This window comes from Diadema setosum, chromosome 7 (assembly GCF_964275005.1).
Source record: "Diadema setosum chromosome 7, eeDiaSeto1, whole genome shotgun sequence".
In the NCBI taxonomy this organism is placed as follows: Eukaryota; Metazoa; Echinodermata; class Echinoidea; order Diadematoida; family Diadematidae; genus Diadema; species Diadema setosum.
In genome coordinates, this window is record NC_092691.1 from 30,107,513 (window position 1) to 30,132,282 (window position 24,770).

The following is a 24,770-nucleotide window of genomic DNA, read 5'->3' on the forward strand; positions in this document are numbered from 1 at the left end:
TTCGATGACTTAGATAACTTCTAAACCACGACAAAGTAATCCCTCTCACGCCATAATTATGTAATTTTTCAAGTAAAATGTCATGATCATTGACAGTCAACAAATTCAACATTCAAGACTTCTGTTCCACACTCTTCCATTGGACATTTCAGTTTGATACAGTTCCTACAGGAACAAAATAAACTCAAGTTAACAAAAAATGTTTGGAAGCTGAATGTATAAGTCTTTCACATATTCATGGTCATGGCTCTCCGTTTCAAATACAAAAATATTCTGCATATTATGTACATAATTCATCAGACATGAAATTGCTGACAATCACAATGAAAAGGTGCCAAATGTATAAATCATCAAAAAATATATACAATAGTATCTATGTGCAAAATATCATACAAACAGGGAGGTGGGTCCCTAGTACAAATGATGAATGAATACATGTACAATAAGCAAGAACATAGATTTCTACAGGTTTAAAACAGTGGAGTACTGTGCAGAGCCTGTGTAGTTGCTTCGTCTGTGTCATTGAAGACGGCTTCAATCTTTGAAATGAAATACCTGTCTCTTTTTTAAAGAGATAAGATATAAAAAATGTAAAATATTAAATACTAGTAGATATAGGCCATCATCTGTAAATATCTGTAGGAGTATACAAAATCACACGGACAATGCTGGACAAAAACTAACAATACGTACCTGTACGCTGACTACAAGAATATTAGTACTGTTGATTTTTAAAGAAAAGACGTACAGACACCATTCAATATACCTTTAATGGAATACATTTCGACAATGCTGAAAGAACTTCTGGAAGCAGCATTCAGAGCTAGAAAGTTCAAATCAATTATACTGTAGGTGTATAAAAGAACATATACATTTGGACGATATACATACAGTATGTTCACCAAAAACAATAATACAATCGGATTTCCGCATTGATAACTTTCAAAATGATCAAACAATTATCTGATGAATGCTACTTCAGGGAATTAAACTATAACATTAACCTACATTTTGCAGAAAACCCAATTCAATTTGTTTAAGTGGTCACAGAGAAATATGGATCCTTGTAAAGCGTGTCATGGGTCCATTTCTTCCAAGTCCAGCACTTGGATGCTCTTGGAACTGTGAACAAAATGGACAAAACTTGGAGGGAAGGGATTCCCGACATGCTCTACAAAGATCATTTCTCTTTAACCACTAGATCAAATCAAATGGAGTTTTCTCTAAGACGCAGGTAACAAATTACATGTATAAAGTTTCATACTTTGAAATTGCATTGGATTGATTCACTACTTTTAAAGTTATTTTTGCGTAAAGTCCAATTGTAATTATTTTTTTTTTTGGGGGGGGGGGCATACGGTAGAGTCAGTAACAATGCATATAGCCACGAATTATATCTATTGCGTAGAACATTATTTACTACATATATCTATTCCCATTAACATTGAAATTGTGAAATGACTTAAATATGAAGCAATGTGTAGAAATTTGCCATGCCACTAAGTGCATTACAGTGCACACAAACTTGGCACAAATACCATAGCATCCCTTGTCGTAATCTTATGGTAACTCATTGTGCACAAACATGACTTTGCATCATGCTATAACCATGAATTTTTTACTTTGAAAACTGAAACCCAAATCACAGTCATAGGTTCCTTAACACACATTTTGTTTCTATATTGACAGATCCATGTCATATGAAATGAGTAAAAAAAGAAAAAAAAAAAAGAGCACCATAATTCCAAGGCTTGCAGAACAGAACATTTTTTTTAAGATAGTCTAATCACTATTGGTAAAGAAATTAGACTGAACAGAAGGGTTTACGGGGAGACATATGAATAATATGCATTGTATAAAGTTTCTGCATATTCTCCATATATCAAACAAAGCCTGGTCTATCGTCAATCCATGCCATCTAAATTACCACACATATTTCTTTAAATCAAACCGATCAATACATAGAGGACATCAATTCTTTGCAGAGAACAAAATCATCTATCTACACCCTCCCCCCCCCCCAAAAAAAAATGTATATGCATGTATATATACATGTATATATAATCTACTCACTGTCTAGCGTCCGATCAGCACGTGGCAGCTCATGATGATTGTGCTGGTCACCAAGGACAAGAGTATTGAAATGAATTGTGGCATTTGACAAAAGTTGGTTCAGCATCTCTGAATTCATTGAACTATTGGTACCTTCCCTACCTTTTGAACTACATGTGCATGTACCATTTACTTTAGGAGGCTTTAAATGTTCTCTTGCCACTTCCTTCCCCTCCTCTTCCTCATCTTTTTCATCCTTTGCATCATTCTCTTCATTCCTATCCTCTTCTTTTTCCTCCTTCTGGTCTTCCTCCCTCTTCTCCTCTTCCTCACCTTTCTCCTCCTTTTTCTCCTCTTTCTCCTGTTTCTCTTCTTTCTCATCCTTCCTATCATTCTCCTCCTCCTCCTGCTCCTCTTCTTTTTCCATCTCCTCCTCTTCCTCATCTTTCTCCTCATTCTCTCCTTCCCTCTCCTCCTCTCCCTCATCTTTCTTCTCTTCCTCTCCCTTTTCCTCCTCTCCTTTCTCCTCTTCCCCTTCCTCCATGTCTTGCTCCCCATGAAACGGATCCCCAGCAGGAAAATCTTTATCTTTCTTCCACTCAATCTCTCCACCCCCACTGACGACACCATTTTCGACTCTCATGTCTGCTTGCATCTTCTCTCTCCCCATGTCACCGGCCTCCTTTGTCTGCTCTCGTAGGGTAGCAGGAGCTCTAACTGCTCTCTCTCCTGTCTTTCTATGTGTGCTAATGCACCTGGTGGCTACCAGTGGTCCGTCAGTTTCATCATCGTAGTGTGCACCTCCTTTTAGTGACGTACCTTCCGCCCACCTGTCATGTGCATCTTCTGTGGAGTCATCATCACTAGGAGTATCATCACCTCTCCGAGAAGTCATGATTGATCCATTTTGGCGAAGTTTGTTTTCGACTCTTGATGCTTCATTCTGTTCCTGATGTGGCAACAAGCGATCCATCTCCTGTTCTTGCCCTTCACCTGTAGGTGAGCTGCTGATAAACAGAGAGGAAGAAAGTGCATCATATGCAATTATGTGACTCATCATCACACAACCTTGATTCCAGACACATGCGCTAAAAGGTCAGAATCCTGTGATATTACACATATTCATTGTATACAGACTGTACATATTGAGAGACTAATACATAGTGAAAATTGGATAAAATTCAACAATTCTGTCAAGAGATATGTTTTCTTTCAATTTAAAGAATTCTCATAATGCCCTCAGACACTGACAATTTTTTGACATCATGGCTGAACCATCTTACTTCAAAAATATATACAATATCCACAAAACTCTCCAATTTGTGCAAAACATACATTTTCTCTTCATTAATTGCTTATCAAGTGTGTTTGGGGAGATATAAGTTCATACTAATGTTTTAAAAGAATTCGGTTGGATCACAAGATCTACCCTTATCTAAAAAAAAAAAAAAAAAGATGTGAAAATCTATGAACAGAAACAGTGGAGAGAGTAGAAGTCATGACATTGTGCAGATGCAAACTCATGAACACAGTTAGTACTTTATAAAATTATCCTAATTATGTATAGTCATAACTTTGAATAGATTATCCCAAAACAAGAGTGGCTTTTTAATATTTTTTCAATCATATTTCCCACATATTTCTTACACAAATAAAAAATTGTACGATTTGAAATGCAATAAAAACTTTAATTGCTTTTCTGGATTATTACAGAGGATGAATTCTATCTGAATCATTTTACCTTCTTTTTTGTAATTAATGCAAGATCTTTCAGTTTGTGCTTCAGTATCTGTTTTGGTCTGCAGAAGTTGGCAACCGATGTTGCAAACTCAAATTTGTACAGTTGGGTTTTGCTGAAAACTCAAAACTCTTATATTTCTTCATGTTTGTATCAATGATCTCCTTTGTAAGTCATTTCACGGAACTTACATGGTGCAAGCAATATATGTATATTTGGCAAAACTTCATCTCATGTTATTTTCTCTGTGTATACTGCATGATGGATAATTCCCTGCAAAAACATAGGCATTTTTCATATTTTGTATATAATCAATAGACAAGTGAAGCTATTGGGATCATCTCTACAACATCCTGACATGTTACAAGTATACCTAGTAAATTTGTAGCATTTTTGGCACTCTATCTCTATTCTGGGTGCTCTAACAAGAATGTGGGAAATGTAGCAAGAAGTTCAAAGGGAAATCACCTGGCAGAACCTTCATGATTCTGTCTTGTATTCCTCTTTCCCAGTTCGGAGCGCAACATAAAGACAGCAATCAAAATTCCCACAATCACCAATACAAGCATGACCACCACCACGGCAATGAGAATCATTGAGCGAGACTTGGAACCATCTCCTGTAAAATGAAGTCAAGTTCAAAGGTCTTGAAAAATAAGACAGTCCTCCACATGAGAATAAAAAACATATTAGGTGAGAGACAGAGCTGACTGGAAATATGGACATACGTATGTCTAAATGCATTATAAATACCAGGTACAAACTAAGTCATGATTGTGAATGTGTTTACTCTTTGGAGCATCGGTCTCAAAAGTCTTTGAATACACTGGAAAAATTCTTTGCAGCATTTTTCTGAAAGGTTTCCCCTTGGGTGACCGCTATAGACAGCTTTGACTGTATAATCATGGGCTATATTTAAAGTATGGTGAACGAGACATTAAAATCAAGAAAATCATATAAAAGAAGGTGTCAAAGCAGAGGGAAATGTCTCCTAAAACAGATTGTTAATGATACATATTAAAAGATATTCGTGCGAATGAGAAATCGCAAGTTAAAACTGACTGATTTGCTTCACCGATATTCGCTCCGGAACAGCCGTCTTTTTCGGGCCCTAAAATATGACGTCACGAAATGAACAAAACCCTTTACGAGTGCAGCGGGACATCGAGGCCGTCATTCATAAAGCATGTATTTCTTGGTAAGTGGATGCAATATTTGGCCTGTCTTTAGTCGCATCTGCTTTCTCGGCTGAGACATTAAAACGTCAAATTTTTACCTTATATTGTACGGAAAGACTTTGAGTTTGACATCGAGAGTGAATTGAGTGATGACAGTGACAATAACACTGATATTGACAGTGGCAAAGTCAGGGTTGTAAAAGAAGCGAGGGAGAGGCGACGAATATGGAAGGCCGCTGTGGACATAACTCGTTTGGGGCATACATGGAAACAGGCATACGTATGCAACTGCCTCTCCCTGCGTATGCCCCAAACGAACCACGTCCGCAACGGCCCTCCATAGACGGAGCTCACTGTGTGGATGGAGTGCGTAGCACAGCGCACATTTCGTGACGTCATTATTTTGGTCACCAAAATTTTGTCGTCAGAGCGGGTTCAGGTGGTCTAAAAAGGGTCTCAAAACACCATCTCTCCATCGTTCTGGAGATGTTTTTGCATTCTGAAAGCTAGTTATTCATATTCCTGGAGACTTATGCTTTTCAGAAATGTATAAATTACCTTGTTTATGAATATCATCCTTTTTTTCTCGTTCACCATACTTTAAGCTCCAAAAGTAATACAAATCTGATATCATGTGTGATGTATGCTGCTCATAAGAAAAACAGCATGCACTGCAATAAGCAGCTTTAGATCTGCGATGATATAAATGCTATGATGCGCCATCTCCTGGGGTAGGGTTGGGGGTCATGGGTCATCTCGATCAATGTATCCCCCATCTTCATTTCAACTTCACTACTCAAACAGTCAGTCAGATTAAATCAAGTCAATATCACAGGATCTACCATATCAGCACAAATACTGTTCTTGGGGATGAGGACAGACTTGCACCCCTATGAAATACCTGGAAGGATGGAGATGGATGTGTTTGATGTGGTATGCTGTCCTGGATGCTGCGTTGTGGTGTGCTGACTGGCCCACCAAACTGAGCACTGTGGTTCACTCTTCGGGTCATGCAGCCATTCACACTTCTGGTTGCACAGGTCAGGGTTTTGTGGGTCGCGGTAATATCTATGTGTGTGTGTGTGCGTATGTGTGCATGTAAGATTTTTTTTTTAAGGAAAAGAATAGATTGGTTCCAAACATTATTGAAATGTCAATTATGCTAGGCTCAGCAAAGTGATAGACCAGTCAATTTGCTTACTACATCTAGTCCACTGTATGCTACCGAGTACAGGAATGAATTGTAAATAAATACTGTAGAAGAAATATTGCATAGAACAGCATCTGTATGAACCTAGATGGTGACTGGATATGACTAGAAATTATCAGTGAAGTAATGTATGTTGAAAAATTAATTGTGAGATCAAAATTGCATATATACTTCCAAATGTTCAAATTTAATAAAACATTTGAAACTACTCCATTTCATTATGTCATGCTATGCCATCATCTTGCCAGTGAATCTAACTCTTGCAGGCAATTTGTCAAAAGTGTCAGACTTTATAACTTGCAACCTTTCATAATGCACAGACTGCTTGTAAAGAATGTAACATAGGCAACAGTACCTACAGGAACTCAATGTACACGATATAGCTCTTGGGCATCAGCTGAGAATCCTAAACACCAAGCCACGTTACTCTGGCGAATCTTACCCCGTGTGGCAAGCTCCACACTCTCTATCCGTGGTGGGCGTACATTCCTGTGCTATCTCCGTGTTTTCGCAGATTCTGCAAGGCAGACAATCGTAGTACATGCTGCTGTCTGAGTAATGACCCTCTTGGCAGGGAACGCACTTTGCATCCCCGTTTTCGCCATCTCCACAGTACTGGAATGATTGATATGGTTAGACAATTATTGATGGGAACTAGAGATGATCTGGTAAATAATTTGGTAAAGAATATCACAAGAATCTCTGCTATAATCCCATTGCTAGAAAGAATGTGAAAGGTATATATCGAGAATCTTGAAGCTTGCATGCCTTTACTGTCCAACAAGGAAGAGTGACTTGTTTTGTTAAATATGCACATTCATACAATAGGAATATGCTGTGATTGAATCTAATAGACACAAATTTAACAGGAAACGTTAGATAAACAATGTAACATACAGCAGACATTTCCACACGAGCTGTAACTCAGTAAAATCAATGAACTCCATGTCTTTATACTATATAGTAGTTGAGGTTGTACACTGTTGAATTATATACATTATGTGAATCTAACTCATTGAATAATGATGTGCGACTGTACTTTTTAAAAGAAAATATCAGTTTTCCAAACACCCCTGAAAAAAGGAGCCAGTCCGACATGTTTGTTAATTTACAGATCAGCAGTTGCAATCTCAACAGATTTAATTTGTAGAGGGAGACAAAATGAAGAAACTCACACCTGAACCTTCACCCCTCTGAATAATAGGATCTTTCTTTTATCTGACATTCTCTTTAACATTTTGCAAACTGCACAAAAAAAGCACAACATTAAAAGGCACTATAAAACCAGATTTTGCTCTCTACTCGGTTAGTCAAAGTTTTAGTTTGCTCTAAAATTTAATTTGAACATGATATTGCTTGGAGATGGTCACTTTGAGTGCCCTACACCATTTTCAAGGCAATCGACAAGAAACCACATTCAACGTACCTTGTCAAGACCCATGCCTTCCAAACACTGTACACACATCTTACAGAGTCCATCTTGGCCAAGATAGAAGTGTCTCCCGCTGCAGTCATCCAGACAGGTTGGAGGGGTTGGAGAGTCGCTACAAATGGCCTACATGTTTTCAGAGGAAATGGCGTAAACACTTTTGATCATGAACCATTTCACAGACAAGATACCTAGGAGATATGACCTGGGTTTCTGTTAGCAAGCAACATGGGCATAAGTGATAAATATATCACCTGTGCAAAGTTTAGGAAAACTACGAAAAGGTTTAAAGGGGAATTTACCCCATCCTGATGTGGCTATTGTAAATGCAGAAATATCAATGAAACACATCAGTGAAGTGTGAGGAAAATCAGACAATACATTTGTAAGTTAAGCATTTCAAAAGGCTTTTCTTCCCTTTTTATATCTTTGGATCCAAGTATCATGGATAAGATGTCCACAAATTCATGATGTCACACACATGGGTGTGGAATTTTTTACGCCTAAAGAAAATTCCAATAAACATCATATTTTCCTGAAAAGTACATGTCAAATTGACTTGTAATTATTAACTTAAATATGAATGTTAGTGGTAACATTATATCCCCTCCCCCACCATCTACAGTGAAGTGGGTAAAGTGAGTCCCAATTGTTTAGCATTAAAAAAAAATGATAGAAAAATGAAATAATGTGAAGCCTAAATCTATATGATTTTCTTTCATTCCACTCCTGTGGCATCAAATACAACTGTGAGTGTTGTAGCCTGCTAGTGCTTACCTGATGGGAAACACGCCACTGCCAACAATACACCAACACAGCCAACACGACGTGTGTGAAGCCAATCAGATCCATTCTACCAATACCAAAATATTAATTGCAAAGAGAGTAAAGTGGCTCATCATATTACACGTAAATTAGCACATTCTCAAGCAACATGGGAAAAGACAATGAACTCCAATCCACGCTCTCGACTCTAGTCTCCAGCTCCTCTCGGACTAGATCTTCTGATTAAAGTGCCGTGGTCCAGTCTACTCTCAACACTTCCAGTGCCAGTTTCTTTGATATCTCTTGTGATCTTTTCTTGATCTGCGAGAAGCATACGATGTGAAGCGATGTAGGGTCCAATCCGACCGAAGATGTGTTCTTCATAACACTTGTCTGAGGGCCCGGGCGGGTCGAGTCCGACACTCTTCATTGACACTGACAAGTGACAATACGTCAATGACAATGCAGACAATGTGTTCTTGAAACATTTAAACAGTCGACATACGCGACAGAGAAGCAGAAATTAATTGCACACTTGACCCTGTTTAAGAACGTTTATGTAGTCGCATGTCACAGAAGTCAAACACGCACACAGGCTAGGCACGTTACAGCGTCATGTGAACAACGAAAATGTGAGATTTCACGGTAAAATAACTGATCTCTGCGAGAGATACTAGTTATAGTAGAAACCCTATAACATTACTTGGTACACAATAATTACGATTAGGGTATTCCCCGACACCGGTGCAAAGAGACAATATTTTGCATTAAAAGCTCATTTATTTCTGAAATAAAATTTTCCACAAAAAAAAAAATAAAAGTCAGTATGTCCGAAATTGAAATATAGTTTAAATACTTATATTTATAACATTACGCTAAAATTTACGATTTGAAGGATTTTATTCGCACTCATTCTGTGAATACCGAAGATCATTATGAACGAGCTTCAAGTTCAAACATTACCTTGGCTACAACCACCAAAAAAACGGAATTGAGTGTAGGGAGGTGAGACGAAATCTAGATAGTTATAATACTATATAATTTTTTACGAACTATTGACTATCTCTAACCCTTGTGGGAGATGGATCCACACCTCGATACATATTACTTGAAGAGATAATCCGTTGAGCTGAGTACTTAATCAGCTCTTATCGTGCCTTTTTTCAGACTCAGTTGCAACTTGCAGTTACAATACACAGGCGTCTCTGCTCGATCGTGTACGAGTAGCACTGCCTAGTTGCAGTGCAGTAACACTGCACTGTCACCACTGCACTGTTACATCGCTTGATAGCAACCTCTGCAATCTGCAAGCTGTGAACACCTGGCTGTGCGTCGCCAACGCAAGCTGATCTCGGGAAACATGAGACTGCAAGGCCGAAGCGACGGAGTCTTTGCGTGAGTAAAGTTAGACCATATTTGGTACCCTGGGGTACCAAATGAAAATGTACCATTTTGTTGAATTAGGCCCCTATTATTTTTTTTTTTTTTTTTTTTTCAGCACTGTACCCTGGGCCTGGCTGGGTGGTTACCAAAAGGTGTAACACGTTAAAAATAATTTTTAGTAGGCCCTAACAGTTAGCCCTATTTAAATTAATTATGCGCAAAAATGTTTTCTTGTTTGTGATAAACGTTAGATTGGTCTACTGGAGTCTATTCAACAATTTCTAATGCATGCAAACAATAACTTTTTTTCACATTAAACATGCTCTGTTGTACTCTTCGCCGTTTCGCCATGCCGATTTATGCCAGTGCTGATGATGAGAAAATACTGGCCATTTATGGCATTACTACAACCTTGTACAACTGTATGATAAATAAGACATGAGATGGCACTACACATCGCCGCCCTTGAGAGATTTTGGGGGTTCTTATATTATAGCTTACAGATGTTTGGGTCTAACCATCTGTTAGACCGTTCTATCTCAAAAAGTCAAATTCATTTAGACTCTAGTCTAATAATAACTAAAATTTAATGTTACTTACTTTCCCATGTGACTGCACTGACCAAGTTTGGAACTTCACTTGTACAATGCATTGGTTACAAAGAGAGAGGGTTTTTGTGGAAGGGTTATTTGAAACATGTTTTGTAAGTCCACTTGACCAAAATTTACTGGGTTAAACTTTACTAATTTTGTAGCCCAGCAGTATTAAACATTAAAGTAAACACATTCAAATCATATTTTCACACAAAACTTTACATTTTGCTGATTGATATCAACATCAAATCACACTTATTAAAGTGGGCAAAAGGTCATTCCCATATTAATTTCTACAAGTTGTACAACCTACATTGTACATCAGCTTATGAACTAATGCCTGCTGTCTAATCTGAATCTAATTTTCTCTACCGTACTTATTTCTTCATGGCTAAGCAGTGGCAAGTCGATCCAATTTCCAAATTTTGTCTTTCAACATGCAACAGGGACTCCTAATGTTACGTAGAATCTTCAGAAGAAATTGGCAGATCCCAGATATACTAGATGTGCTAAAACTGCAAGATGGATCGTCTTTTGCTCGCCTGGCCGGTTCACTGCTTGTAAAGTACCTGAGAGATATTCATCCATCAGGAAATCATGAACAAATGAGGTGATTATGTCTGCAGTTCATAGTAACTCCTCCCTCTACGCCAATGAGGAACCGGCCCGAGGCACCGCATTCAACAGGCGCAACCTCTTTCATGAACAGACGGAGGCGAGCAGTCTCACCCAGCGTAGACCAGCAGAATATCGTCCAGATCCGACGGGGGAGGTGGTTGCACGTGCTGCACCTTCAGCCTGAGGGAAAGGCCAAGCATGGCTCTGACACTACCTCCCAGGGTGGCGCATCGCAAGGTACGCAAGACGATGACAGTGGGACTGGCCTCTGTGATGGAAGCATCACAGTGGACACAAAATGTTTAGAACACACCTATGGCAACAACTGTGGGTCGTCTTATCAGACCCAGTCAATCTCAGGAAAAAATCATGTAGATAACAATAAATACAACTGTGATTGTGGTCCACCTGGACCTACCTTCAACTCAGCATCATCTGGGACCACCACACATCGAGTCCATACAAAGGAAAAGTCCTCAGCTTCCTCTGTTGCTGATCCTACTGTAAGTAGGGAGACCAAGTGGGCGAGTCAGGTGTCTCTCATCTCCCTCATTGAGGAACCGGGCACCGTTCTGTTCTTCCTGCACGGTGTTGGTGGCAGTGTGGACGTGTGGTGCCATCAGCTCCGATACTTCCGCCGAAAAGGATTTGAGATGGTGGTGCCGGACATGCTAGGGCACGGGCTCAGTCGAGCACCGAAGGACGCCTCGGCTTATACATTCCAGGAACTGTCCAAGGACATGCTTGCTGTCTTTGATCGATATTCCAAGAAGAGGAACATCTTGATTGGACATTCATATGGGTGAGTTGTCACATGTACAGTGGCTTATAATGGTGTCTGTGTCTTGACTGCATGTAATAATCCGAACACTAAGACTTGACCCATTCCAGTCCTTTTAGAAATATTTTCTGCTGCTGGTCATCAAATCAAGTGACATATATGTCTGCCTCAGGATGACACAAGGAGATGTATGGATATGTCATTGCCTGTGTGCTCACATACCTCCCTTACCCCTTCACGTGCCGAGGCACATAGCTGCAACTCTCCATGCTGTTTCATCAGCATTCATTTAGTTCATCCACACTTAGCCTACACAGCTGTCAAGGCAAATGAGCCAGTCTACTCCGGTGTAACAATGTACATCAGTCCAACAGGAAGACCATGGTAACACAATAGGGACTATTCAATATAACTTATCAGTTCGTTTCCAGACATTTGTGCCAATCAGTGAAGAAAGAACTCCAGAGGATGTGTCACTTGGCGTGTGCTGGTAAATCACAGTATCTTGGATCAAGCTCACAATTCCACTTGAAAATATTCTTTGAATAAAAATACTGTGCAAATTCAAACGTTACCTTGATAGGTCTTTGCAGCAAAGTATTCTGTGCAGTATTCCAGAAGAGTCCTCATTTTAGGCGACACTGAAGCCATTTGTGCTCCAACCTATGGTTTGAGAAGTATAAGTACTGTTAAACATTTCTACTGCTAACATGTGAGAATATTTGCTTCCCCAGAGGGTCCTTCTGCACCCTGATAGCCAGGGAGAGGTCCAGGCAAGTCACCAAGCTGGTTCTGATCAGCAATGGGGGTCCCATCCCACTGTCTCCGGACACCTGTCATCTGTTCTGTCTACCTTCGTGCTTCCTTGGCTGCATCAAGCCTGTCATCAATCGTAGATTTGCCAGGTAAAGCACCCCTACTCGCCCCTTCTTCTGTATAGGATGATATTTCTGTGTGATGTAAATTACAACATTGTAAATTAAAGGTCCAGTTTACCTTTGGGAGCAGTGATTTCAAAAATGTTCAAGATATCACATTTGATGCATATGTGTAGGTCTGTTGTATCATAAAACATTCTACCATATGAAATATTTCCAATAAAACCTAAAATATAAGGAGATATCAGGGTTTTTCTCAGTAAACCGTAACTGTATACGGTTTAGTCTGGAAACATTTTTATTATAACTATTGTTCACATTTTGTGTATTTAACAACACTTAACATCGATTATACGGATTCAAATTTTGACAGTGGTTGTTTCTATCCCTAACTCACATTTTAGAACTATTTTAAAGCACTAATGCTTTCATCTGCAAATGGTAAATTATGCCTTTAAACTTTGGAGCATGTTTTCCATGCATGTATATATGATAGCAAGTAAATACTTGTATGTAGCAGTTACCTGGTTGGTGTTTAACAAGTTGTCGTAGGTGTTTTCTACTTGTACATAGTTTTACACTAGCCACTGAAAGAAATATTTGTCACCCCAATTCAATTTAAAAACATATTACCTCCACATAGGAAATTGTTGATATCGTGTATCTGGCATGCAGATCACTCTCATAAAATATGTGTTAACATTTATGACATCAGTTATTTGTTAATCCATTCATTTGACAGACAAGCCTTTCACAAAGGCTCAAAGCACACCCAGGAAGACCTGCGTACTGCCTTTGATATCCCGGCCTACGTCCTGCGCGGCACGATGCAAGGCCAGCACTGGCCAGAAGGGGGCAATGCCTACCACGAGGAGCTCTCCGTGGCGGTGCTCATCGTCCACGGCGCCATGGACGAGTTTGTGAGACAGGAGGAGAGTGAACTAATGCAGGAGGTATGTGCAGCAAACCAGGAACTACACAGACACATACACTATGCCTTGAATATTATGTCCGGGGAAAATACATCATATTCTAAACATATGTGTTCAAGCTTTCCTGTTCAGAGAGTAGTAGCCACATAACTCTTTCATTAACATCAATAACTTGATTGTACATAGTAGCGTTCATACTTTGAGATGGTAGGGCAACAGAGAGCTTTGGTTCAAAATTGCTCTGGATTGTTGTGCCATAATAACTGCACAAATAATAAGAATATTACATTTAGCAATATCAAGCTCAAAATCAATGCAAGCTGGAAATCTATTATGCCAGCACAGCTTTGTATGTTGAGAACAAGTCAGCATTATTCAAACATAAGAAGATGATATTCACAACTTTGTAATAATTTTCATCAAAGTATACAAATTTGTGAGTTCTATTGCAAATGGGACTCAGTGCAAGATTTGTGTGCATATCAATCAAAGTCTTGTTAGGCTATGACATCATGTGCAGAAGTGCTCCTTTTATTTGCAGGAGTGATTGTTTCATTGGAACACAAAAACTTAGAATTCTTTTGTCTTTTTGTCCAATTCTTATGAAGCATATAGATTATACTGTGGACCCTTTTTGTGCTTTGACATAGAGTGATGATTGGCACAGAAAACCGCACAGCATTGTACACACTGTCCAAAGTCCCTGGTACATAAAGGGTTGGGTTTCTTTGATTTTTTGCTGCACATAGAAGCTTACCTAGACATGGTGTAAGTAGAGTTTCTCTCCTCCCCCCCCCCCCCAATTTTGTAGCTCTGTCATGGATTGACAGTTGATAGGTAAATGAGACTGAGTTGTTCAATATTTTGTAGTATCTGCCAGCAGTCTCAAGGTTCCATAAACATACCTGCCCATCATTTATTTTTCCCATACTTTAAAATGCATTGACAGACCATCTATGCCTCACAGCTGGAAGTCATCGAGTCTGCCGGGCATATGGTGATGGTGGAGCAGCCAGACAAGGTCAACGAACTCCTGCATGCATTCATCCTGCGAGACATGACAGTAGCGAGAGTCGTCCCCTACCAGAGGGGGCAGGGGCTGGCCGCGGGTGAGGGCAGCACCTCCATCTCTCCGCTCCAGAGACACAAGACTGTACCAAACATCTCCATGACGTCATGACAAAGTATGACACTCGGATGGCTGGATTTCATGTCCAAGATTTGTGATGGGCATGTGAAATTACCCTGAAATATTTGCTTTTCTCTATATAACAGCTTTCACTAACACAAGTATTGGAGCGAAATTCTGCCGGGTTTAAATCCTTACTCACACAACTCATATTATGTCTGGTAGCATGGCAAAATGATATAGGTATAGATGCAAACAGTAATTGCTCTAGTTCTAGTGCGATCATCAGACTGCATTATGAGTCAACTCTATGTGGCAAGTGAACATGAATGAATATTTTGAATGAGGCAGCGACAGTGGATACTTCTGTACTTGCATTACTTACCAAATTTTGAGTTGTAAGCTGTGCACTTGCAAACTAAAACACTTGACACAGAATGCTCCCCAACTTCGGACTTCCAAATGAGAACTGGGACACTGTATAGTCCCCATGCTTATCTTGGTGCTGCTTTGGTACATTATATGCCACTTACATTACTATACAAGGATACTCACTGCCCTTGCCTGTCTGCGGAGCAAGAAGGTCGCATGTGAAACGAAGGTTGTGGCCCTGCTGTTACGTATAAAGGTGAAGACAGGGTAGTAAGGTCGCATGCACCTCGAAGGCTGTCCTTGTGTTTGTACTAGGCAAGTTGACAGCACGGCCAGTTGAGACCAGGCACGTCCTTGTGTCGAAGAGATTTTTTAGTGATCATGCAGATCTATGCCAAAGCACAGTCCTGAAGAAGAGAAAGGCATGCCAGGAAAGAATTCCATAGCCTGCTGCTTTATGAGCACACTAAAGATTAATGCACCTCGGGATTTTGACTATATATTTGTAATAACATATCGTCGCTGGGGTGACAAGACCTCGTATCTCAAAAATGTCAAAAAATTTTTTTTTAGCTTAATGGTCAAATAATGGGTCAAGTGATGTCTTGGCCAAATCCTAACTGTCTTACTCCAAAAATGAAGCCACCATGACATGTCAAAGAGAAGGCTTTCCCATTCACTATAGTGCTTTGGCCGCCATGTTTTTTCGCTCTCCTGAACATTTGACAATTTTGAGATACGAGGTTTTGTCACCCCAGCGACAATATGCACATCCATTTTGTGAACATTCTATGTAATAAATGTGACACATTGCCAAGTCTTGTTTTACAACAGGAGAGTATTCACATTTGTAAAACCTAAACCGTCCATTTTTTCGAGGAAACCAACCTATATTGATGCACATATGTTTCTCTTTTAGAGCTTCAAAGGAAGAATCGCATGGGCTGATAGTCAATTAGTAAGTTATAATGTGTGTTTATTTGTTTGTTTAACATCATTCAAGTTGTTGAATCAGAGCAGCATATACATGAATATAAACATAAGCAGCAGAGATGACTTGTAATATGTGAAATCTTACTGACTGAAGCACTTGATCCCTGCCAATATTCAAGAGCATGATCAGAGATGGAGTCTTGAATTAGTCAGTTTGTGGCATCATTTTGTGGAGCTTAGCTGTCGCTTCAAGGCACAAAATTATGTTCAATACAGTCATCATTAGCATTCAAGTTCCTATTACCAGGTACCCACTTTCTCAAAGACATAAGTACAGTGTATTCTCAAATTCACAGGATGTTGAAAGTTTCATTCTTATCATTCTAAATGGGTATTTATTGCAATAATGTCCTATTGTTTATATCATTATAGATTGATAGTGAAGTGTGACATTTGTTACCTCAGCTGCCAAGGAGGTTATGTTTTTGCCCAAATAGGTTTGTCTGTCTGTTTGCAAAATAATTCAAAAAGTTCTGAATGGATTTAGATGCACTTCTCAGGAAAAACTGAAAGTTACACAAGAAAACAGATGATTTAATGTTTGTAGTGATCCAGGTCACCTGCAGGATACAGGAAATTTTGTAAATTTGTTGAAGGAACCTTTCTTATTGGTAGGATCCAGCATGATCACTAGATGTTTGCTTGCTTTTGCCACCCTCAGAGCTAATGCACTGTTGTCTAGAAAGTACAGCAGAAGCAGCCACAGCTGGTTTGGCAGTTAGGATGTGTTTTGATTGTCATGGAGTCTAATAATGCTGGTGATATGAATGTATATAGGACTATGATATAGGGTGGAAATCACAATATGGGTGGAAATGAGCTGCTAGGCGTAGATCTTCGCTCTCCGAGTGCTTTTCTATTTTTTTTATAGTGTTAAATTATTCTACATTTGTTGTCAGTACTTGAGTTGATAGCACAAAAGTCGATCTGCACGTCAAAATTGATGGTTGCTGATCATTTGACTTCAATGATGTAGTAATGCACGAAAACTTTGTCAATTCTCGAACGTGCCTTGTTACCCACAAATTCACCTTGAAGCAGTTTGTGCAAGATTGACTTCTTCTATTGGTCCCTCCTTCTTTCCTGATGGATATTGTAAATTTTTGTGCACAATGAAACACGCAATGGAAGTTATGTGATCTTATGCTGCATTGTTAGATATAGAAGTCTCAGTACAAAGCTGATAATCTGTAAATGATTTTAAATACAGGAGCATTTATTGAAATATATTGTATGTCATAGTGTATTAGAAATTCATGTCTTTTTTTTTTTTTTTTTTTTTTTACTAAAGTAGATTGCTTTGTCCGAAGGTCCGAAGGTGTGATTATTAGAATTCCAAAGAAAGGAAACCTGAGGAACTGTAATAACTGGCGTGGAATTACCCTGTTATCGATACCAAGCAAGATTTTTTCAAAGATCATTGTAAAACGTCTGACGGATGCAGTCGACCAAGAGCTTAGAGAGGAACAGGCAGGATTCCGCAGAGGAAGGGGGTGCATTGACCAAATATTTGTACTGCGTAATATCATCGAACAATGCACAGAATGGCAAAGACAGATCTACATAAATTTTGTTGATTTTGAGAAGGCATTTGATAGTATCCACAGAGAGAGCTTGTGGCAAATTCTACGTATGTATGGAATACCACGCGATATAGTTCTTGTCATAAAGAGCTTTTACTCACATTTTTCATGCAGTGTCGGAAGCAGTGGTATAAAGTTTGAAGTGAAGTCTGGAGTAAGACAGGGTTGTGTCATGTCCGCACTTCTCTTCATAATTGCCATTGACTGGGTAATGAAGCGAACAACTGAAGACAAATCAAGAGGTATCAGATGGTCCATTTTCTCAACTTTAGAAGACCTTGATTTTGCTGACAATCTTGCATTACTTTCTCATACACACCAGCATATGCAAGCGAAAACATCACGCCTGAGTGAGTTTGCACAGCAAATTGGTCTAAAGATAAACGAAAGTAAAACAGAAGTGATGATATTGAATAACTCAGATCCATTACCGATACAAGTGAATGAAAAAAATGTCCCAACTGCAGAAGAATGTAGATATCTTGGAAGCATTGTGAGATGCGACGGAGGTGCAGGAAATGACATCAAACAACGCCTCAATAGAGCCAGCACGGCCTTCAGAATGTTGAACAATGTATGGAGGTCAAAACAGTATAGCACAAGAACAAAACTGAGGCTATACCAAAGCTGTGTCCTCTCCACTTTGTTGTATGGATCAGAGTGCTGGAGAATGACAGAGAGAGACGTCAGAAAACTGTCAGTCTTCCATACACGAAGCCTCAGAAGAATCCTTCAAATTTTCTGGCCCAATAAGATATCTAATGAAGAACTGCTCTCCAAATGCAACCAAGAAGACATGAGTACTATTGTTCTGAGACGACGATGGAAATGGATTGGGCATGTACTCAGGATGGATGCTCAAAATATCACTCGTGTGGCACTTCACTGGACACCCGAAGGGAAGAGAAAGCGGGGACGTCCCAAGACCACCTGGAGAAGAACAGTGGAAGGAGAATTAAAGGCCCTAAAACATACATGGGGATCTATCCAGAAAATCGCCCAGGACCGTCAGAAGTGGAGGATGTTCGTTGCTGCCCTACATGCCAATAGAGGCATAATGGGCAGTAAGTAAGTAAGATTGCTTTTGTTCAGCACAATTATGTGAAAATGTAGTTATTATTGTAGGTGTGCTACGCAAAATCTTACTTGTGTTGATTTGAATATTTAGCAGCAAGGCGTATTTTCATTGTATTCATGATCTATATGATGCTAAGTTTTACCAACTATCTTTACAGCAGTTGCTTAAAGGGATCGCACAGTTGTGGTTGAGACCTAATTTCAGGTTTCTAACATATTTTGGTGAGATAATGAGAAACCTCTTATGAAATATGAAAGAGCATGTAATTCTATGAGGAATTCAACGTTTATTTGATGAAAATTGGTTTTGAAATGGCTGAGATATCCAAAAAAGAGTGATTCTAATAAAATGTAGGACCCACACTTTATTACAATTGCTTTGTTTTACTTTGTTTTTGGATGTTTCAGTCATTCCAAACCCGATTTTCATCAAATAAACTTTGAATTCCTCTTAAAATGGTATGCTCTGTACCATTTCATAAATGGTTTCTTGGTATCTCCCAAAAAGTTAAAAGCCCAATTCTCATCTCCGCTAATACTGTTCCATCCCTTTTTAACCCGTTGAGGACAAGTCCCGAGTATACTCGGGCGAGCATCTATGGGAAATGTGTGTTGTAGCAAAAGCAAATCATCCTCAGTGGGTTAAAATTGTTCAAAGTTTGTTTTGCTCAGGAAAGTTTAACATGTACACATTGAAATCTGCTCATACTTGCAACATATATGTTGAATGCATGTGGTGACATTGTCGGCCAATCACACATAACAGTACAGAGAAAAAATACACGTGTAGCACAGCTGGACATAATTCGTACTGCATCTCACATTATTTCAGGTCTGTTTCAAAATGCATCATTAAGCAAAAATTGTGTCTTTAAATCTGTGTGTATTGGAATAATGTGATAAAAGTAATGCATTGGATAGTTTATGTTGACCCCCGAGAGGCAACCGGATAATGTGTGTTCATGTGACTGCCTCTGGCAAATTTGAGAACAAGACAGGGATTTAAAATGTAACCTCAATTTCAGAAGTTACTTCTGTTTTGGTTTTTGAAAACCTATCAGTATCATTCATGAAGGACAAATCGTAAAAGAAACAGTCCATTGAACAAATGTGTTTTAATCAGGAAGTGTGTACAGTACTGCATTTATTAAGAGAGTGTAGAAATGTGATACTTTGGGCTGAAAATTGTGGGTAGGACCCTGTATATCTCCCGTTCTCCTCCCTCCCTCCCCCCCCCCCCCAATTTCGCTGAATTTAGGTTTTCCCTGTCTCTCTGTCCCATGTTGTATTACAAACCCAGTAGTGTGGAGATTCATGGGTGGCCCAATTCATTTACTGCCCACCGAGATACATTTTAAATCCATGAATAGCACTTATGTCTAGATGTAAACATCAGATATATTTGTTCCTCCATGGCAAAAAAAGAAAAAAGAAAAGAAAGAAAGATAGAAAATCCTTTGTTAATTGCTTCATGATTGCTTAAAAGACAGAGTAGTTCGCAACCTTGGGCAGTAGTCTTATGTATAATGCATCAACAACAAATAATATATGATATATTGGCTGATGCATGAGTTTAACTCAAATTTTATTCAAAGCGACAATGTCGTCGCTCAAAGTTAGACTTGTAGTATCTATAAAGTAACATTTTGCAAGACAATCAGAAAGCTACTAGACAAAATGTTTGTGAAAATGGTAATGTAAGTGTGATGGTGATGTTCTCTATTATAACTATACTGGAAGTAGTGTCACATCCTTGTCACGCAGTGTAATGAGTCTTTCTTTATTACTGTGGGAAAGAAAGCTGCATCTTTGTTTATTGTTGCCCTTGATATTGTATGAATATTTTTGTGGGTTTTTTTTTTTTTTGTTTGTTTGTGTTTGTTTTTGTTTTTTGTTTTGTTTTTTTACTGTGGAATGTAAAAAAAAAAGCCATTGATAGATGATTGTTTCATTTATTTCACAGGTAAGAGTGCATGGTGAGGATTATTTTTCTACACAATATTGATGATTATTGAGAAGATGCAATCACCAAAGAACATCTGCTGTGTAATTCAACCTGTGTTTTGTTGGAGTGATTTTTGTTGTTGTTGTTGTTGTTGTTTTATTTAGATTTTTGTGTTGTTGTCTTTGTCAAGCAGGAATATCTGTCAAAATTATATTTCATTTGTAACAAATGTACTGTCTCCAAGAAGGGAACTATGCTGAAATTGGTGATGAGATATATGAATTTAGGGACGAGATTCATGTCTAAGCAGCACTTGCACAGGAGATATGCAGCTTTTTAGGTCAGTTTATATTGTAAATAAATGTCTCTAATGGTATGAAAGGATGTTTGATATAGTTATTGTAAAGTATTTGATAGAATATTATTGTTCACCAGAATTCTGAGTGGAACCAACAATGGATTTACTACATGTGACATACTGCACTTTGAAAGAAATTATGATTTTTGTAGGGCTGTGAATTTTATTCATTGTATTCATCTGTGTTCCCTACAAATGGTACTTCAAACAATTCATATGCGCAATAGCAATTTAGGCAGAAATGGCTTGATATGTTAGAGCTCTAGTTTTATGCTTGCTATGGCAAAAGCAAAAAAGAGGTGATGGGACTGTAAGGACAGCAGCAAATCTGCTTTAAAACCACCACCTAGGCTTCAGTTTCTGTACCTGTTCACATAGGTGAACCAACATTTAAGAATTTTTAGCTGGCAGAAATGTATCAGTACATTGCTTTGAAAGTGATTGCTAAACAGAATCAGGGTTTAGGCCTATGTGAGTTTTGTCCTGGTAGCTCGTATTGCAGGATATTTCCACTACCAAGATCACTATCACATGGCAGTTGTTAAATTCATGTTCATGGAGGGAGTACAGCAATGAACACAGAAATGTACACATGCATGTTACATTCATGTTGGGATCAGAGTTGATATTTTCACATGTTGTTAAATTTGCATATAGTACCCAGATCGCAGAATTCGCGCAAATAACCCCAGGAAATATATATATGTATCTATGAAGTCTCATTAATGAAGATTGTCTTTAATGAGTTTGAGGTGACAAAAAACGACGTCAAGTATCAAAACTCAATGCGATCGTAAAATTCTTGTTGTGTTTGCTCTGTGTTGTGGGCTGCTCAGGTACAGACAGCACTGTCGCGATTTATACAGCAACTGGGCTGTGTATAGTTAGTGTATTTACAATGTATTTACATTATGCACAGCCCTATCACATCATTATCACAGCAAGTCATGACTGGTGGTCCCTGGCCGTGGGCCCCGAGGCCGGGAGGTCGAGGGCCCTGGTTTTGGGCCTGACCTTGGGCCCCTGGCCTTGGGCCCCCGACCTCGGACCTTGGCCACTGGCCTTGGGTCCGGCCTTGGGCCCAGCCTTTGGCCCGGCCTTTGCCCGAAGCTCTACTGTACATTGTAGATGGTCTATGTGTAACCAAACTTGTCTGTACCTGGTCATGGACAAATAATTAATACTAGGTCCTCTAGATACTCATTACAGACTACTACTACTGCGCATTATACTGCATGATATATTGTTATGGTGTAAATCCTATGTTAAGAATATGGTTACTTCATTTCTGATTTAACACAATCACTTCATCTCTGATTTAACTCAATTTGAAATGTGCTCAAAACCCCACATGTCATTTTACATTGATTAGGGGGTTTTTAGTACCATTTTCGAATGCGTAAAACCAGCTACACATGTATTAAACGTTTCAGTAACAAAAGTTTTTAAGTAACCTATGAAAATATAGGTAAATGTTTATCAATACACAAAAATTGGTGTTACTCCTCGATGTGACAAGTGGTGATTTGTGACCTTGAACTTGGCATTTTGTTGTTGTTGAAAAAATCCAACTTTTGAGGGCGCCCTTCAAGAAAACAATGCATACTTTTTGGCCAATTTCTGGTTGGTCTCTAGAGCAAGTGAGAGTCTTTAAATATGCACAATATTGGGTTCTAAGCTAATTGAGTTATCAGCTTCCTAACATGCACCCAAAAACCTACATTTTAGAGTCCCTAGAATCTCCACTTGTCAGGAATATGCTACTTCTTTCAATTTACATGTTTCATCTTCAAAGTACATGTAATTTGTTTCTTATAGTGTAGACTGATATGGAATTATTCAGTAACATCACCCCCCTCCCCCCCCCCCAAAAAAAAAGGAGGAATTTAAGAAAGAGAAGCACAAACCTTGAAATCCCACAATATTTTTCTGAAATGCAATTGTTCTTGCTTTTCTTGATTGTAAAAAGCCAGTGATATTCTGTTGTGGCTCCTTGGAGATATACCATTTAGTGACAGGCAATAGTACTGTATTGATGCTGTAGAATTATGCATCCTAAATTGCAATTGGGTAGATATTGGAGTCTTGCATGTCAAACAGAGCTTCTATTATGGTAAAAATGGAAACCATGAAATCATTGATTTTGATAGTTTGTTATCATAAGGCAGTTTACTTACAGGTGTACGTGTCCTTCCTACTGCCCCACACACTACACCCACACCCAACTCAAGCACCAAAGAATATGGTCCGATTGATACATGTATATTGCTTTGTTATAGTAAAGATTAGTGTTTTGTTGCAACACTATCAGCAAATATGATCAGGTATAGTTCAAGTCATAATTTTTATATTTGTTTACTTCGTGATAAGTGGTTTGATTTGTAAAGTAGTTTATAGTTATTCACCTCAACAGGGAAATTCAGGGCATGTATTTAGTTTTGATGCATTCATTAAGACTTATATCATGGAGGCATTTTACTGATAGACGCACATTAGATTGTGAATTTAATATGAAATTTTTATATGGGTTTGTTAGCATGACCTCTAGATTCTGTGTACATTTCATCTCAAAAGCCTTGAAACAATAGTGTGTGCTGTGAAACTGTCATGTTGCCTTGAAGCTAGTATATAGATATTTTTTTAGATATTTAAATTTTCATACTTCAATAAAATGACAAAGTGAATATTGTCAATGTTTCATCTGTGTTTCTATGTGTTTTAGTGATACTTATACTGTATTGGTCACCTTCCAGTATCGTATTATGTCCCTTTATTGTGTGCAGTGGTACTGAATATCTTTCTCAATGTGTGTACATTTGTATGTGTTGTGTCATTGTGTGTGTGTGTGTGTGTGTGTGCGTGCACTTACCCATTGTTGTTGGATGTCCTCAGTTTGCAGACCATTCCAGACGGTCTGCTTTTGCATTTACGGGTACATGTTCGTAGGTCCTCGATTAACATTATTGTAATAAGTCCTCTGTTGTATAGTATTATATGAATGAGTCCTCGGTTGACAAGATTCCTACTTATAACACACAGGTCCTCAGTTGTGTTGACGAGATTCCTACTTACACACAGGTCCTCAGTTGTGTGGTAAAATTATTGTGGGTAAAACTGTACATGTCCTTGATTTCCACCATAGATGATGCGTATGTGTGTGTGTGTGCGTGTGTGCGTGTGTACGTTTGTGCGTAACAGTGTGCATTTTTGTGACAAAATGTACTACATCACATGTATCTATAGGTCAAGGTGAGAGGGAGCCTCTCCTACTCATAGAGATATTGTTCAAGAATAGAATATGTTGATAAAGAAAAGGCACAAGTTATGAGAAGACATAATTTGTACAAATATTTCTCAAAGTGGGACAATGCTGAATTACACTAACAGCCTTGATTTGGTTCAAATTCATTTATTGTTTCCTCTGGCTTTGCTCCTTACAAGTCACATCTTAACGATAATTAATGAGATAAATGTATACTGCAAATATGTTGCAATGACTTTATGCACATAGCAACTATTATGGCAGTAAGTAGTATCCATGTGTAACTATTTTGTGAGGGGTTTTTTTTTTTTGTGTGTGTGTGTATGTGTGTAGGTAGTTGTGTGTATATGTATTGGTCATTTAATCAATGACGAGGGAAGGGATATATTTTTGTTTGTGTTATGATATTGATTTCTATGCAAAGGAATAGATTTTTGTTTGTGTTATGATATTGATTTCTATGCAAATGCATACAAACGACAGAATGAATTTTC

General features: G+C 38.6%; 2 protein-coding genes across 2 annotated transcripts; one reads left to right on the plus strand and one right to left on the minus strand.

The window, feature by feature from the left end:
- Nucleotides 1-2,064: 2,064 nt before the first annotated feature.
- LOC140230898 (uncharacterized) lies at nucleotides 2,065-8,505 on the minus strand. Its single transcript, XM_072311041.1, has 6 exons — nucleotides 8,385-8,505; nucleotides 7,605-7,733; nucleotides 6,621-6,793; nucleotides 5,870-6,036; nucleotides 4,259-4,409; nucleotides 2,065-3,059 (listed from the first exon to the last, which is right to left on the minus strand). Exons 1-6 carry the CDS (start codon nucleotides 8,457-8,459, stop codon nucleotides 2,066-2,068), a joined length of 1,689 nt encoding a protein of 562 aa, XP_072167142.1. The 5' UTR covers nucleotides 8,460-8,505; the 3' UTR covers nucleotide 2,065.
- Nucleotides 8,506-11,001: 2,496 nt separating this feature from the next.
- On the plus strand, nucleotides 11,002-15,052 carry LOC140230525 (protein ABHD8-like). Its single transcript, XM_072310668.1, has 4 exons — nucleotides 11,002-11,768; nucleotides 12,482-12,652; nucleotides 13,368-13,578; nucleotides 14,507-15,052. Exons 1-4 carry the CDS (start codon nucleotides 11,002-11,004, stop codon nucleotides 14,735-14,737), a joined length of 1,380 nt encoding a protein of 459 aa, XP_072166769.1. The 3' UTR covers nucleotides 14,738-15,052.
- Nucleotides 15,053-24,770: the final 9,718 nt, after the last annotated feature.

What these genes read in the sequence shown, in the direction of transcription:
- LOC140230898 (XM_072311041.1), bottom strand. Translation starts at nt 8,459, where the DNA reads ATGGATCTGATTGGCTTCACACACGTCGTGTTGGCTGTGTTGGTGTAT. An exon ending in AGTGGCGTGTTTCCCATCAG is followed by an intron (nt 7,734 to 8,384) that starts GTAAGCACTAGC and finishes GAAAACATGTAG; the next exon opens with GCCATTTGTAGCGACTCTCC. An exon ending in ATCCATCTCCATCCTTCCAG is followed by an intron (nt 4,410 to 5,869) that starts GTATTTCATAGG and finishes TTCATTTTACAG; the next exon opens with GAGATGGTTCCAAGTCTCGC.
- LOC140230525 (XM_072310668.1), top strand. Translation starts at nt 11,002, where the DNA reads ATGAGGAACCGGCCCGAGGCACCGCATTCAACAGGCGCAACCTCTTTC. An exon ending in TTGATTGGACATTCATATGG is followed by an intron (nt 11,769 to 12,481) that starts GTGAGTTGTCAC and finishes TTGCTTCCCCAG; the next exon opens with AGGGTCCTTCTGCACCCTGA. An exon ending in AGAGTGAACTAATGCAGGAG is followed by an intron (nt 13,579 to 14,506) that starts GTATGTGCAGCA and finishes ATGCATTGACAG; the next exon opens with ACCATCTATGCCTCACAGCT.